This window comes from Thermobia domestica, chromosome 4 (genome assembly GCF_964235325.1).
Source record: "Thermobia domestica chromosome 4, izTheDome1.hap1.1, whole genome shotgun sequence".
In the NCBI taxonomy this organism is placed as follows: Eukaryota; Metazoa; Arthropoda; class Insecta; order Zygentoma; family Lepismatidae; genus Thermobia; species Thermobia domestica.
In genome coordinates this window covers 6,793,495-6,809,290 of record NC_137457.1, presented here as the reverse complement: position 1 = coordinate 6,809,290, position 15,796 = coordinate 6,793,495, and the positions used below count along the sequence as shown (strand labels likewise).

At 36.1% G+C, this 15,796-nt stretch overlaps 1 protein-coding gene across 1 annotated transcript in view; it reads right to left on the bottom strand.

Moving 5' to 3' along the window:
- LOC145683695 (uncharacterized) overlaps positions 1-15,796 on the bottom strand; it is a 125,973-nt gene that overhangs the window by 4,968 nt on the left and 105,209 nt on the right. The window contains exons 19-20 of the mRNA XM_081755066.1: positions 6,704-6,751; positions 3,036-3,098 (exon numbers count right to left, since the gene is read on the bottom strand). Coding sequence (XP_081611192.1) covers positions 3,036-3,098; positions 6,704-6,751 — 111 coding nt within the window. The remainder of the gene's footprint in view (positions 1-3,035; positions 3,099-6,703; positions 6,752-15,796) is intronic.

The window sequence follows — 15,796 nt, the reverse complement described above, 5'->3', positions numbered from 1 at the left end:
ATTCTTCTCTTAGATGGTGTTCAGACAGTCGTGTTAACCCCTTTTGCTTTCGTTCTTGTAATTTTATGAAGTTCAGTTTCATTACTGTCTTCAGTAATTGTGTAATATTTAATTATTAATTGCTTGAGCGAGCTACTATTCTTTTATGTCCTGCTTAGGCTCCAAAGCACATAGAAGGCAGATGCCTAAAGAATCTACTCTTTCTAATTTTTGTAAAATGATCGATTGATCTATATTGCTGAAATTGGTATTATATGGCATCAAAATCACATTCATTTTGTGTTACTTATGAACAACTTGAAATATATTATATTACGATTCTATATTCGATGTGTGATGTTTCATGAAACGCTACTGTTTTGAGATTTTTTTTTTTTTTTTTTTTTGTAGAGACATATCTGACAAAGTGAATTGAAAGATGATATGCACATAAAATAATTTACAATCTTTCTGTTAGCTCCCTTTTGTATTAGTAACGCAGAGAGAACTCAAATGGTCGAAACGATGGTTAGATGTCTCTTAAGCATGTTCTTTCAGGAGATTGGGAGACTAGTAGTAGTCACAGAAACTAATGCAAAGAAAATAAGGTAGGTATTTCAAGAATTCCTAACCTCAAGTTACAGTAAGTACTTCATCAATTGTGCTGTATGACATTTTGCGTTATCGTGGAGAATAATGGGTTTCGATTGCAGATGTGGCATTTTGCACCTAAAGCAAGGCGCAAATGGTCACGAAGTAGATTGCAGTACTGATGCAGTAGTCTACATTCGTTGTAACTTTTGTGGAACATTCTTAGCAAGGTTAACCCTTTGGAGGTAAAACGACACAATTATTGCATAACGAAAAATTCAGCAGTACTCTGGGAATTCATAAGATTTACTATTATAAATTTGAACTGAATATTTTGCTTATCCCTTACGATAAAGTAGCACAGCTAACCGCAACAAATCACATATGTTTACGTTCATCCGCATTATAAAACCCCGCCTCGAGTGGATAGCAATTACATTGGGCAAGGTGATGTCATATCTTAATCTATTTTAGTACCTGAGTAATGTTAATATTAGGTCAAATGTTGTTGTCAGAAGCGTCATTTAGGAGGGGCAGGAGGGGGAAATTCCCCCCCCCCAAGAGTTTGAGGAATACATATACTTTAATAAAGTGTCTACTAATATACTAGTATAAAACGTGAAAGTCTTATATTGGTGGTGCCCTTGCCCCCCCCTCAAGCGAAGTCTGAAATGACGCCCCTGGTTGTTGCACATCTTGCATAATATACACATATCACCCAGATAGACACACGTCACCAAGATGTAAGAGTCACCAGATATTTGTTCTGCCGCTTAATTGGATATGATAGGAAAGACTGGGTTTTGTACTGACATGTTTACAAAATCTCACATTAACTGGAGCTCACATACTAGTCATTTTCCTCCTGACTATAAACAACATTATAAAGAATTAAATAAATTCAATATTATTTTGTGATTCTTGTATATTGCCTGAAAGATAATATTACCAACTGCATTACAGATTTCGCAAGTTTTTTTTTTCATCTTTAGTAAGGAAAATATAATCCGCTTTCTTTTACATTCAGAAACTATGTTATATATTCCTAATAAACAAGAGAATATTCAGACTTTTTGCACTGTCCGTAGTTCAATACTTTGTTTGAAATGTACCATGAAACAGTCCTTGGGGGCGCGGTGGCTCAGTGGTAGAGCGTTCACCTCCGGTGCTTGGGGTCCCTAGTTCGATCCCAGCTTGCCCCGGTGGACTTTGTGGTGGACAAACATCGTTCTCGTGGGTTTTCTCGGGGTTATTCCGTTTCCTCCCACTTTCTTCATTCCACCATTTCATTCATCTCTCATCATCACCGTCTCCTTTAGCCTAACTGGCATAAGCGTGGGACGTAAAACTTAAATATTTCATTTCATTTTTGAAACAGTCCTTCCCAAAGGTTCCTACATCGACGTAACATCACTTAACCTCAGGCTGATACCATGTTACATGACATGTTACATCACTTCCATTACTAGAAGTTAATTTCAAAGGCCATTTCGACACAACACTTACTCGACCTTACTGTCATATAGGTGAAACTTGTACTAACTCGACAGTACCCTCACTGAGTCAGGGTCGTACATTCATACCTTCACATTGAAATCCTCTAATACAGAAATAGAATTTTCATATGGTATCGCGGGACTTGGTCAAATACCTGTGATTCTTCTTCTGAAACAGTGTCTTTTATACCATCATCCTTATCATCTGTTGGAACATTTACATTTCGGTCAGGCGAGATTTTGGGTATGGCGATATTTTGGGGCGCAAGGTTTTGGAAGACGTGGTTTTGGCAAGGCGAGGTTTTGGCCCCGCGAGGTTTTGGGTGGCGAGGTTTTGGCCAGGCAGGGGTTTGGCCCGGCGAGATTTTGTCCCGCGACGTTTTGGACGGCGAGGTTTTGGCCAGACGAGGTTTCGTCCCGGCGAGATTTTGGGCCGGAAGGTTTTGGGAGGCGAGGTTTTGGTCCGCGAGGTTCTGGCCGCGAGGTTTTGTACCCAAACCGACCTAGGGCACCTCTGGTAAACTAGTTCTTCTCTCTTCCTTAGAAAAGTAATAAAATATGAGTTACTTTAAAGATAAAACATTTCGTAATAACGTATAAAGACATCAGAAATACATGAATATTTGGTTACATATTCTTCTACAGGACACATACACACATTTCCATTTTAACAAACAGTTCTTATCCAAATTTTACCTTTAATGACGGCATTTTAGTCCAATTACTGTGTTCGGCTGGTAGTTTTATTAATTTATCTTTAAAAAAATTACACATGCAAATCAATTGACATCGTGAGAATCCTGAAGGTTGCAACTTTCATTGAAATGGATGCATCAAATTTCCTGCAATGAACGACAACCACGAAATGAACAACTCTGCAAAAAATCTACAGAAGATAATGATTATTGTTGGATTTGAGAAAATTAACATATATATTAATAATTAAGCTTCAAGAATATTTTTACTTACCTATATCACGTTTTGGTGTATAGGGATGGTAGTCGTACAACGAATCATAAGCAATGAGTGGATCTAAAAAGAAAGACGCAACATTTAAGCCAATATATATATAATTTGCAAAATATATTTTATTCTCAATTAGAAATCCATTTTTTCAAGGTTGATGACACTGGTAACATTAAAATTTCAGAAAACAGAAGAGTGTGGAAAAAATATATTAGTATAAGCTCCTTTGGTGCAAAATTCAACCAAATCATACAGATGAAGACATCGCATCAGCTTTTGCCTTTCATGCAGATTCGCATTACATCTTTCCATCGTACGCACAGTAATCCATCTCTTCTAACAGGGCTCATCGTGTCTTTCATAGTGATCCTGAGAAGTCCGAGGATCAGAAGATAGCATACATTTGTCCCACTAACCCTTTCCCTCTATTGTCTTGCAGCGTTGAGTGCACTTCACCCTCATCTCCATCTTATCACCCATTCTAATGATAATGGCTAAAGGCCGTAATGCCTGCTATGGAACTTCCATGCTATATAATTTACGACCAATAAAGTTTATCTAGTTTAATTAAATCACTTAGACCATCCCTATACCTTCTTTCCATATTTCCACTCCATCTCTTGTAAGGGGTTAACATGCCTTCAGCATTTCTAAACAAATTTGTGCATAATTCCGGTTTCTATTCTCGGTAGAATCTTACTAGTTCGGGTATCACATCAATCAATCAATCAAGCTTTAAATCGTCTCATATATACAGTATATCTCAAACTCAGTCAAGATAGAATTACTTTGTAAAATCTCTGTACGATTCATACTGTACACGCCAAAGAAACTAACTTTACACTCACGTACTTTGGATGCAGAATAATTTATGCATAATATTTCATATTTGTTTTCAAATAAATTTTACTGACATTTGAAAATTAGAAAACGTGGGTAAGATCTTGAAAGTCCAATTAATGCAGTTCAAGTATAAATTCAAATTCAGACACTCAAGATGCTAAAGAAAAATTACTACCCAATAAATAATACTTTTCTTGACAGGTGAATTTTTACTAGTATTTCAAACTGTCTCAAGACGTAGTGCATATCCCTGAAAAGTACATATCGTTTCTATACATTAACCTCTATATTTATTTATTGCTGCTATGCTTATTTGTTTATTACCTACAAAGTGATGGTATATACGTGTACAAAATACGACTGAACAAGAACTAGATATTATGTACACTGTTATTAATGAACTGTTATACGAGGGGCAGCGAAAAAGTTCTCGTATTTCGTCGTAACTCTGTACTACCGCAACATAAGTAGGCATGGAAACACCAACAAAAAGCCTCTTTTAGTACCTTCCAATGATCAGCCGTTGCGTTGGGTTTGATGTTTTCTACGTTGACGAAATGGGTAGTGATGCTGTTTTCCTTGAAGTACTGTCACCGTAACTGACTTTAAGGCAGTTAAAGTAGGTATCGAAAGCAGATTTGCCCAATTTATATAAGAAGCTTGATGTTGGCGCTTTACTCCAACTGCGACAATGCACCAACTGCACAGCACATACTTCTCCGTTCAGGTACACTATTCGTAAACCGTCTGTCAGGCACGTAGCCAGGATTTCGTAAAGGAAGGGGGTCCGTGACATGAATACTGTGGGCATCACACCAGGGGATCGATCACTCTAAACTATTTTACTGGAACATATATCGGTTCGTTTAGTCAGGATTTCGTAACTGGGGGGTGGGAGGTGACATGAAATTCTGAAGGCCCAGGAGCTTGATCAATCTAAACTACTTTACTATCAACATATATTAGTTTGTTAGGACAATAAAATTAGGATATCTTGGTAAATATTTTAATAACAAACTATGAAGAAATCTCAAGTAAAATAATAATAATAAAAAAACGCATTGAAAAAGATTTTACAATATTTACGCCCTTCCTCTGTGTATTCAAATATAACAATTTTCCTTTCATTATGACCTCAACTAGTATAAAAAGTACATATTCACTATTATAAAAAGTACTTCAATAATGTAAAACGTATTTCAATAATGTCTTGTAAAATATTTTACAATATCTGCGTTCCTTTCTCTGTCGAATCAAATGCTAATAGAACTTTCTTTCCACGTAAATTTTTGTTTTTATTATTCCGTCAACTACTGTCGGTTTGAAATGACAGGTTAAAGGAGCAGTAGGAAATTGTTTTTGAAATAACATGTTTGATACTGCAAGGATGCGATGACGAAAAATTATGATAAAAAAATGTCCACTGTTATTCAACGGCACTATGCAATCGGAAGCTTGAAATCTCCCTGACTAGTAGCAGACATTCTGAGAATTCTGTAACTTATCTAGAAATTTCAAATTCCCTGACTCTTCCAGGATATCTTGCTCACCTCGCCACCATGTATTGCAAGTAATACAAATCTCCTCGTAAAAAAGAGTAACCAAAAGCTTCCTGTAGTTTTTAATTCTCTTTTATTTTTAACGCTGATCCTTCTTTTTCTCATTTCATTTTGTTTAATCTTTCCTTAATTTTTTTCATTTCTGGTCTCAAAGGGGGGAGGAGTCCGGACCCCCCGGACCCCCCTTGGCTACGTGCCTGGGTCTGTTATGACCTGTTCACACTTGCCATCTTCATAATTATGGAACCCAAAGACTGTGCTGTACAGGATTCATTGTGATTGCATTATAAATGCCTAAACTACAAGAAAATTGCGGGAACTTCTTGACTGCCCCTCGTACGTTTATTTTTGTTTTATTCTAAATTTTACCAATGTTTAAAACCAGACTTTTTTTTGCATAAATATATAATTGGTTCCTTGTTTTTGGTTTTTAGTTTAAACCAGATCGCCATTCTTAATTTTGATTATTACTTTGAAGTAACCTAAACACATGAAACTTAATTATTTTAATACCACTCATTCTAGCTTTGGAACTTTTTGTATAAAATAACAGACAAATTCTGACCAAAGCATATATTAACTAATAAATAATAGCGTTACAGTTTCGGCAAATTAACTTTGCCTTCATCAAACACATTATGAAATACAATTTCTAAGATACAGCTTATGTACTTCTTAAGGGAGACAGGACATGAAATAGACTGGGAAGGCGTAGAGGGGCTGGAAAAGGAGAAAAGAAGCATTATAAGAAAATGGAAAGAGGCAGAATGGATAAGAAAGGAAGGAAGCGAGAAACTTATGAATTGGAATAGCGGACTAAATATACATGATGTATGGAAAAAGATATTGGATAAAACAGAGAAGGAAGAAGAGGTAAAAACAGATGTATTGAAGAACAGATAGACAATTAAAAGTTTATTTTTTCAAAAGTGAAAGTTATTCATACACAGGTGTGCCAATTAAAAGTTTAGCTCTTAAGTGAAAGTTGATCATTAAAAGTTGCATTTGTATTAATTAAAAATTGTTAAAGGAAAGGACGAATGTGATTGGTTCATGGAATACCTCCTCTCATTTTAAGAAGTATATAAGCTGTATCTTAGAAATTGTATTTCATAATGTGTCTGATGAAGGCAAAATTAATTTGCCGAAACTGTAACGCTATTATTTATTAGTTAATAAATGCTTTGGTCAGAATTTGTCTGTTATTTAACTATTTTGTATTAAACTAAAATAATAAATAAATTTTATGATAAACATTGTATTCCGTACCTAAATAATGAGGTGATATGTCACCAATAGTTATTCCACTGGTTAAATCTGTTGGAAGATATCAAAAATGGTCATTAATTCTTACATTCAGTTTTATTGTATTGAATAACATACAATATTTTTTTTTAAAAAAAGAATTTGAGTAAGAGGCTTTTACACAATCAAAGATTAACATAATGTATTGAAAGATTTCAAAGAAATAAATATTATCATTTGAATTATTTGAAATGTAAAGTCTATACAGTAGAGTACCGATTATCCAAGTTTCGATTAACCGAGTTTCCGTGTTATCCGAGCTTAACCCAAACAAAATAAATCTTTTAAAAACTAGCTGGTTACAACAATAAGTAGTTTATAGGCTTTTATTTCAGCAACAACTCGAAAATGGAGCTAGCGTAAAGATAACGATCCCTGCCCGACGTTGCCACATTTAAGCCACCGAGCTTTAGGGATGGTACCGAGACGAGACGAGACGAGACTTTGTACAGTCTCGGTCTCGTCTCGGTTGATAAATAACGGTCTCGGTCTCGGTCTCGTCTCGAGTAAAAAATCACCGTCTCGGTCTCGGTCTCGTCTCGATCGACAGATGCTTGTCTCGATCTCGGTCTCGGTCTCGAGTACCAAGTCTCGGTCTCGTCTCGAAAGTCTCGAAAGTCTCGAAATAAATAATGTGACATTAAAATAGTGAAAGTATTATTCTCGTATAGTCTTTCGTTTCCGCTCATTTTTCCTTTCATTTTGACTTAGAATTATGGTATGGTGTACCTCTTCATAGCTAATTTGCTAGCGCTAATGCTTTCCATGTGTGTATTCCAGGTTCAATGATCAGTGGGTATATCACCCTAAAAACCTAATAGTAACCCATATTTCACTTTCAGCAATAGACTTTGTCTTATATAGCCTCAGAACTGCCTATACAATTAAACTCTATTAAATTAACTCCAGTACTATACAGTAGTTTATTTCCTTCCTTTGAATCAGAATTGTTCAATACTTCCTAACGGATAACACAACACATAGCAGCACGAATATCGTACCAAAATTGAAAAATTACAATTTCTCATTTATTATTTAACACATTCTGCTTTGACTGTCATTTTAAAAACAGAATATAACGTTCATTATCTTAACAAGTAGGGTAAATTATTACTACAAAATACGTATTTTGTTTCAAATTGATGAAATGTTTTATTACCGTTTCACATCTCCGTGTTTAATTGACACTTTATAACACGAACGTCCTGAACTTTGTGGTGGGAGCTACTACACTCATCTTTGCTATGTGAGGTCTCGAGTTGGATCACAAAACAAGTTAGGTTCAAAGTCCGATGTTTCACATAGTTCGCGTCTCATTTTAAGTGCATTCTGTTTCTTATACAAGTTCATAAGGTCGTAATGCATTACGTAAGCACATATCCAGTGCCGTAACATAGATTAAGCTTATTCCTGAGCTCTCAACGGTGCATGTAATCTTTATTCGAGAAAACTAATCGTGCATTCATTACGTTGAAATTTTATATTGATTGAAAAATTACTTGCGAAACTTGAACATACATATTATATAAGTATATAGGTAATTAGAGTTATCTGTATCTACTTTTTCTCACTCGCCAGAACAAGTGATTCTTAACTTTCTAGTTTTCTTTTATATTAATTTTCGTAGTTTTGCTGCAACATGATGGATTGAATAGTCAAATATATTTTTTTCGCTCTACGACTTTCATTAAATTTTGGATCCATTTTTACCCTACCTTACCTAGTAAAAGTTATATATATATATATATATATATATATATATATATATATATATATATATATATATATATATATATATATATATATATATATATATATCTCTGAACTTTCGAGGTAGACTATGCTGTCACTTTTTGGTTGAAATTGAGTTAACAATACTTTTTTAATAGACTATGTTCTTTCTAATGGTGTAATAATATAAGTTTGAAAGCATCTTACTACTTTGTAACTACTTAGTAAGTTTCAAAAACAGTACTATAGGTCTCAGTTGAGAAACCGGTTTTTCGCTTCTCTAAAATTACGAAATTATGACTTGGTTTAGGTTACCTCCGAGGTCCAGATATAATAAAATCATCACCATCATCATAATAAACCATTATTAATCCATTGCTGGATGAAGGTCTTTCCAAGTCTTCTCCAACAACTATCTAACTTGGGCAATTCTTTTTCAGGTTACTCCTCAGTGGTGCTTGATTTCGTCACACCTTCTTGTATGCGGAGGTTGCCTAGACTTTTTGTCTCGTGGTATCCAGTCTAGAATTGTTTTCGTCCGACGATCATAATTTATTCTTGCAATACGTCCAGCACATCTTCCAGCTCATATTAAATTATTTCATTAGCACTATCAGTATTCATTTCTATATATTTGGGCTACAAATAGTTCGAATTCGCTACTTTCGGAGTACAGACACGCTACTTTTTAATCTTCGGATCTGGCAACACTGACTGAATGATTTAAATCAACACAATGTGAGGACCCCCATTTGGTCTAGCGGCTAGCACGCTTGATTTCGGTTCGCGTGGTCCCAAGTTCGATTTGCGGTAGGGGTAAAGTTGAACAACCGAAGTGGTTCGGATTCCACTATAATCATTCGCTCCACGTCTCCTTTAGCCGCCCTAGCATAACTTTGGGACGTTAAACTAAAACAAAACAAAACAAGAATGAACACTGTGTATTACTAACTGTAAGTCTTTGGATAATTGCATATAGCTATATGGTATGGATCGAGTTTGAGGTCGGTGGTCAAACTAAAACAAGTGAAATATAATTAGGGTGTAATTAGAATATTTAATTAAGCACGGTCTTAATATAAAATGTACACCAGGCCTAAGGCTTAGGGGGAACAACTAGTGTTACTGAAAATGTATCAGTTACATTTAATTTCAGTTACAATTTGCATTTACATGTATTGCTGGAACGAAGACTTAAACATTAACATTATAAGTAGCCCAAAGACTATGAAAAACGTCGTCTCTTGAAAGTATTCTTGCATCATAAAACAAATTACGAGTAATTCTAAAATATTTTGCAGTTTATCTACGTTATTTGCACATATTTCGAATAATATTTAGCAATTTATTCAAGTGGGCAACACTGCTTAAAATAATGTAACTGCAACTTCTTGTAATTAAAACCACCAAAAACTATTGTTGTAATGTTATAGAAGCTAAGGAAAGCAATAATCATTATAAAAATTTAATACAAATACAATAGAGCGTCGATTATTCGAAGTAATTGAGGGACATGGGTGTTCGGAAAACTGGTTTGTTCGGATAATCGAACTGTACATGTTTATTTGCCAAAAAGAAGTACTGTACAGTAAATTTATCCATAAAAACAGGCATCTCTTTAAGTATTACAACGTAACGTACAAAGGCAACTTTAGTAGGAATATATAGTATGTGGTACAGTTTATTAAACAAAAATATGTACATATTACATACGCATTTTGCTGGCGCCTTGGCCGGTCAGCAGCGCCTTATGAAGGCCCCATTAGAAGCAATGTTCCGCCAGCGGTGGCTCAGTGCAGCGACTACTGTGGGAAACTTGGTTTGGGAGTGAGGGGAATGATGGACGGTAGGGTGGGAGAGTAATGGGGCGTTTACACTTGGTCGATTTAGTCGCACGGCTAAATCGACTCGCTGCATTTGCGACTAAATCGAAGCAACTAGGCCGAATGAGATCGATGGATGTGTTCAATTGTTTCAACCGAAATTGAATGCTGCTTGTCGACTCGCTCTCCTCTGGTCGATTCGAAATCGACTGGCAATTTTAAAGATGTCCAAGCAAAAAGTAATTGGTACAATTTGCGGTGTTATAGCAGAAGAAAATAGAATCGACCACAGAAAATAGAACGTCTTTCAATTCAGTTGCTAGTCGATTAGTCGCTTTCGATCAACAAGCGATTAAGTTGAAGTCCTGTTTACACGGTCGATTAAGTTGAAAGTGACGTCAATTCAACTGAATCGAACGCAAATCGACTAAGTGTAAACTCCCCATAATGGGGCGTTTACACTTAGTCGATTTAGTCGCACGACTAAATGGACTCGCTGCATTTGCCACTAAATCGAAGCAACTAGGCTGAATCAGATTGATGGATGTGTTGAATTATTTCAACCACAAAAAATAGAACGTCTTTTAATTCAGTTGCCAGTCGATTAGTCGCCTTCGATCAACAAGCGATTAAGTTGAAGTCCCGTTTACACGGTCGATTAAGTTGAAAGTGACGTCAATTCAACTGAATCGAACGCAAATCGACTAAGTGTAAACGCCCCATAACAGGTGCGAGCGAGTACACAGTTCGGTTAAGCGGTCGTTCGGCTGACCGACGTTCGGATAATCGACGCTCTACTGTACGTCATTTTAAGCAGTATAACAATCACTACCAATATGTTTGGTATCTCTGAAACGATTTGAAATAATTGTTGTAAATGGCGTTATAAGCATTTAAGTCTTTTGGAAGCATCTACATGATGAGACGTGATATGTCAGTGCGTTTTCGGAAGTGAAGTCTTTAGAAACATTTAAATTTTCCGTTTCTTGAAATTTTGTTTCTTCATTCATTCGGAATGTATTATTCCATGATCATAGTATTTAACGCTAAAATACAGTTGATGCGCATTGCACCTGCCATACCATTTGAGTTATTAGAGATCTCCAAAATGTTGATGTTAGTGATACTGTGTTGTCCTTTGTTACACTAAATAATGTATGAGCTATTGTGGTTTTGTTAAATAACTAAATTAGAAATATGTAATACTTTACGTAGCGCAATTTGAGAAAATACAACTTTATTTTGCTTTAGCAACATTGTATGTTTATCTAATATTGCAGAGTATTTAGAAGAATTTCCCAACTTGGTACAAAATTTCAGCATTTCTAATATATATATACAGGATGGCCCATTTTAATCTTTCCACGGAGATATCTCGTAAACGGTTGAACATAAATGCCATGGGGCACACCGAATGGTGTTGTCGCGGCGCTTCCCCGGGCCGCCCTTCATGGGGTCCCGGGGCCAAACTTTAAAATTTTAAATGGAAACATGGGACGAGTAATACTTCGTTCCATAGATTTTTAAAAAGTAAAAAGCGTTGTGGCAAAAGATTTTTCATATCGGTCACCGTATTCAAAATGACCGCCAAGACATGGTACCTGTATCAGATATAACGTCCAGTACCACTAGACTCCTAATATGAAAATAGTTGGAGATAAATGAACAGAATAAAACTCGTATAGGAAAAGCACAGAGGGTATTTATCATTTCACGGCTGGAGTATAATGCAACGGAGAAAGAGATTATTAAAGTGTAATTGACATGATGAAAAGGAGGAAATGATAGAAAATTATCTTTCCGATCTCTGTCCGTAAGTAGGTGAAGCGGGAATGAATGGTAAAATCTCAAATGAGAACCTCACTTTTATTTGCAATAGATATGGTTTGTCTGAAACACTTATGTGTACAAATGACTGGTACTATAATGAATAAAAATAAAGTGAAATAAGGTGAATAAAATTAAGATAAAATTCAAGTTTAACAACATTTTGCCCACCCCTGATAATTTAACACAATGCGTGCAACGATTTTTGGGACATATCTGCATCAGTATGTACCATTTCGTTACAAATGATCACAACTGAAATTACCGTTGAAAGTTATTCGGAATGTAACTGTGGACATTTTAGTGAAACTCATATTCTATCACATGCAAGAAGACATAGAAGGAAAAGAAGCGAACCAATATCATGCAGACGACTGTTGAACAAAACCAAAGTTTGTAAACATTGTTCTTAAATTGCATTGTTCGACAAATTTGTTTCGCATTTCAGTTTATTCATTTTTGCATCAAACCATTGCCTGCAATCAAAATGGAAGATACCATTTAACAAGAATTTTACCTACTTTATCCCATTACAGAGACATTTATCTCTTATAAAAACACATTTCAAATAACTTTGTTTCGTAGATACAATTTGCAAAAACTAAGGCTCTCATCTGCAATTTCACCGATCCTTCCCGCTTCACTCACTTACGGAGTGAGGTTAGGATAAATTTCTAAAAGTTAGATTTCTTCTAATCATCTTTTCGACTGTTGCAACATTCCCGAGAGATAGAATGATAAATACCTCTGTGATTTCCTATTCGGATATTTGTTCTGGTGTTTTCATATTAGTGATACTGGACGTTTTATCTGATGCAGGTACCATGTCTTGGTGGTCATTTTGAAAATATTGAACAATCTTTTGCAACAGCACTCTTTAGTTTCTAAAGATATATCGAACGAGATATCACTCACCCCATGTTTCCATTTACAATTTTGAAGTTGCGCCCTGGGACCCCATGAAGGATAGCCCTGGAAGCCTCCGCGACAATATCAATAGATGTGCCACATGACATTTTCTATTTGAGTTTTTGTTCGGTTCATTTATGTTCAACCGTTTTCATATTAGTGGTACTGCACGTTTTACTGTATCTGATAGAGGCAACATATCTTGGCGGCCATTTTGAATACAATGCCCGATATGAAAGATCTTTTGCCACAACGCTTTTTGGTTTTTAAAGATCTATCGAATGAGGTACCACTCACCCCTTGCTTCCATTTAAAATTAAAGTTGGGCCCCGGGAACCTATGCAGGGCAGCCCTGGGGGGCCGCGACCATATATATATATATATATATATATATATATATATATATATATATATATATATATATATATATATATGAGAGAGAGAGAGAGAGAGAGAGAGAGAGAGAGAGTGAATTCTATTTGCATCAGCAGTAGATTTTGTTTCGGGAGAGACTTGAGGAACGAGGAAGAAACATTTGCGTTGTACGTGCAATGCAAAAAATGATCACAAATTTATTTCGGGAGGGGTTTGAGCCCGATAACCACCCCCTAAATACGCCACTGTACATCAGTCATCCGTTCTCATATTATCTAACATAGCAACGAAAGAAATTTTGAGTGAAGGCAATTTTAGTATCTATCAATATCAATATTCGAGACGAGACCGAGACTTTCGAGACTGACCTAAGTCTCGTCTCGGTCTCGTCTCGATTTATAGAGGCCTGTCTCGGTCTCGGTCTCGTCTCGGTATTTAAAAGTCCGTCTCGGTCTCGGTCTCGTCTCGGTATATAAAAGTCCGTCTCGGTCTCGTCTCGATAATTCGAGACGAGACCGAGACGAGACCGAGACTAGTCTCGGTCTCGGTACCATCCCTACCGAGCTTTAATTGTTGCAGGTCTTGAGTATCACAAAATACGTATTTTGTCTAACACAGGGGTGCCCACAAGGGGGGGCTATGACGTAAACTGCGTCATTGAAATATTTGGGGGGGTTAAAATCTATATAAATATGTTTGATGAGGGGGGTAAAATTAATCGAAAAGAATATTTTTTCATGGAAAAACACCTACGGATAGACAATTGGGGGGGGCGTCATAGACATAAGGGGGGGGCACCACTGTCTAACAACAGAGCATTGAGCGGCGGTGGGTGTTACTTCTAGTTCTCTTCTAGTGACTATTTGTAAGGAATGGTTAGAAAAATAAACGTGTTGTTTTATGATTAGAAGATAAGCTTGCAGCTATTAAACGATTAGATCGTGGTCAAACTATCAAAAAGGTGGCAACTGATTAGTAAAGATACTGGTGAAAAGTACTAATTTCTTATATAGGTACTCTGCTGTATATTAAAAAATATAATAACTACAGTAATAATGAAGAGAAATAATCAATAAACAATCATAATAAATACTGTATATTTTTTTTATGAATATATCCGTGTTAATCGAGTTTTTGCTTATCCGAGTTATATCCGGTCCACATTAGCTCGGATAATCGGGACTCAACTGTATTTCTATCCTACACTTAAAACAGTACAAGTAAGTGACTCACCATAGCTCAGACGATGCTGCGATATGAACGTTATTATGCAAAAGTGGGCACGGTGGCTCAGTGGTAAAGCTCTTGTGCGTGGGGATCGTGCTTCGATCCCCGGATAAGTAAGATTGTGGTGGACGTCATGACTGTGGGTTTTCTCAGGGTACTCACGTTTCCTCCTACTTTCTCATTCCACTAATTCTTCCATCATCATTCACTTGCTCATCCCTTAGCCTAAAGGGACGTTCATTTCATTTTCATTATGTAAAAATTCATTATCTCGTGAAAGCAAGAGAAAAGGAAAGGTTTTGGAAATATGTACTAAGGGAGATAAAGGAAGGGTCAATTTGTTTCGAACAATAGCGTATCTCAGGAGATTTTAAAGTTAGAGGGATAAAACTTGATACATAGACTATGTTAAAAATAACAAAATACCTGTTTCAGCATTTTCGAAACTTCAGCTCTGAGGGAAAAAGGGGAACATCTCTAAAATGTTCAAATTTCTCTTCGTTCAACCAGAAAGTACCAAATGTGGGGATTTTCGTAACTAAGTTAACTCTTTTAAATTTTGGCATTTTAAAGGTAAATTATAGACTTTCAGTCAAACGGCTACAGTATCAATCATGGTTTTTACCTCGTTCTCTTCAGAATAGAACAGCCTTTTTTAAAAACTGTATCATTCATATTTCCCTATCATATCCCTGAGGGGGGAAATTTTGAGGTCAAAATAGGGGTTTATGGTAAAAAAAAAATCCTTTCTGTCCAAGATTGAACCCCCTCTGGATCCCCTGTGTTAACGCAGATCTCAAAATCAAATGAAAAGTACTAAGGCAAGTACGAAATGTCTGTATCGGAAAAGTATCAAGGAAAAATATCAACGGAAAAGTACGAAATGTCTGTACAAAATTTAAAACTTCTATCTTGAATGGTAAGGGCGGGAAAAATATTGATTAATGAGCTAAGATAACCCCCACAATGCCCCAAATGACCCCAAAAGACCCGAATGTAATATAAAGATTTCCTGAGACATCCCTATTTATCCTAGGATCATGTTTCGTACTTCATTGTCTTCAGAATAGAACAGCCTTTGAAACGGTACCATTCGCATGTCTCGATTATGTATCACAGGCAGGGAAATTGCTAAAAAATGGATTTTTTTGTTTAAAAAGGCCTT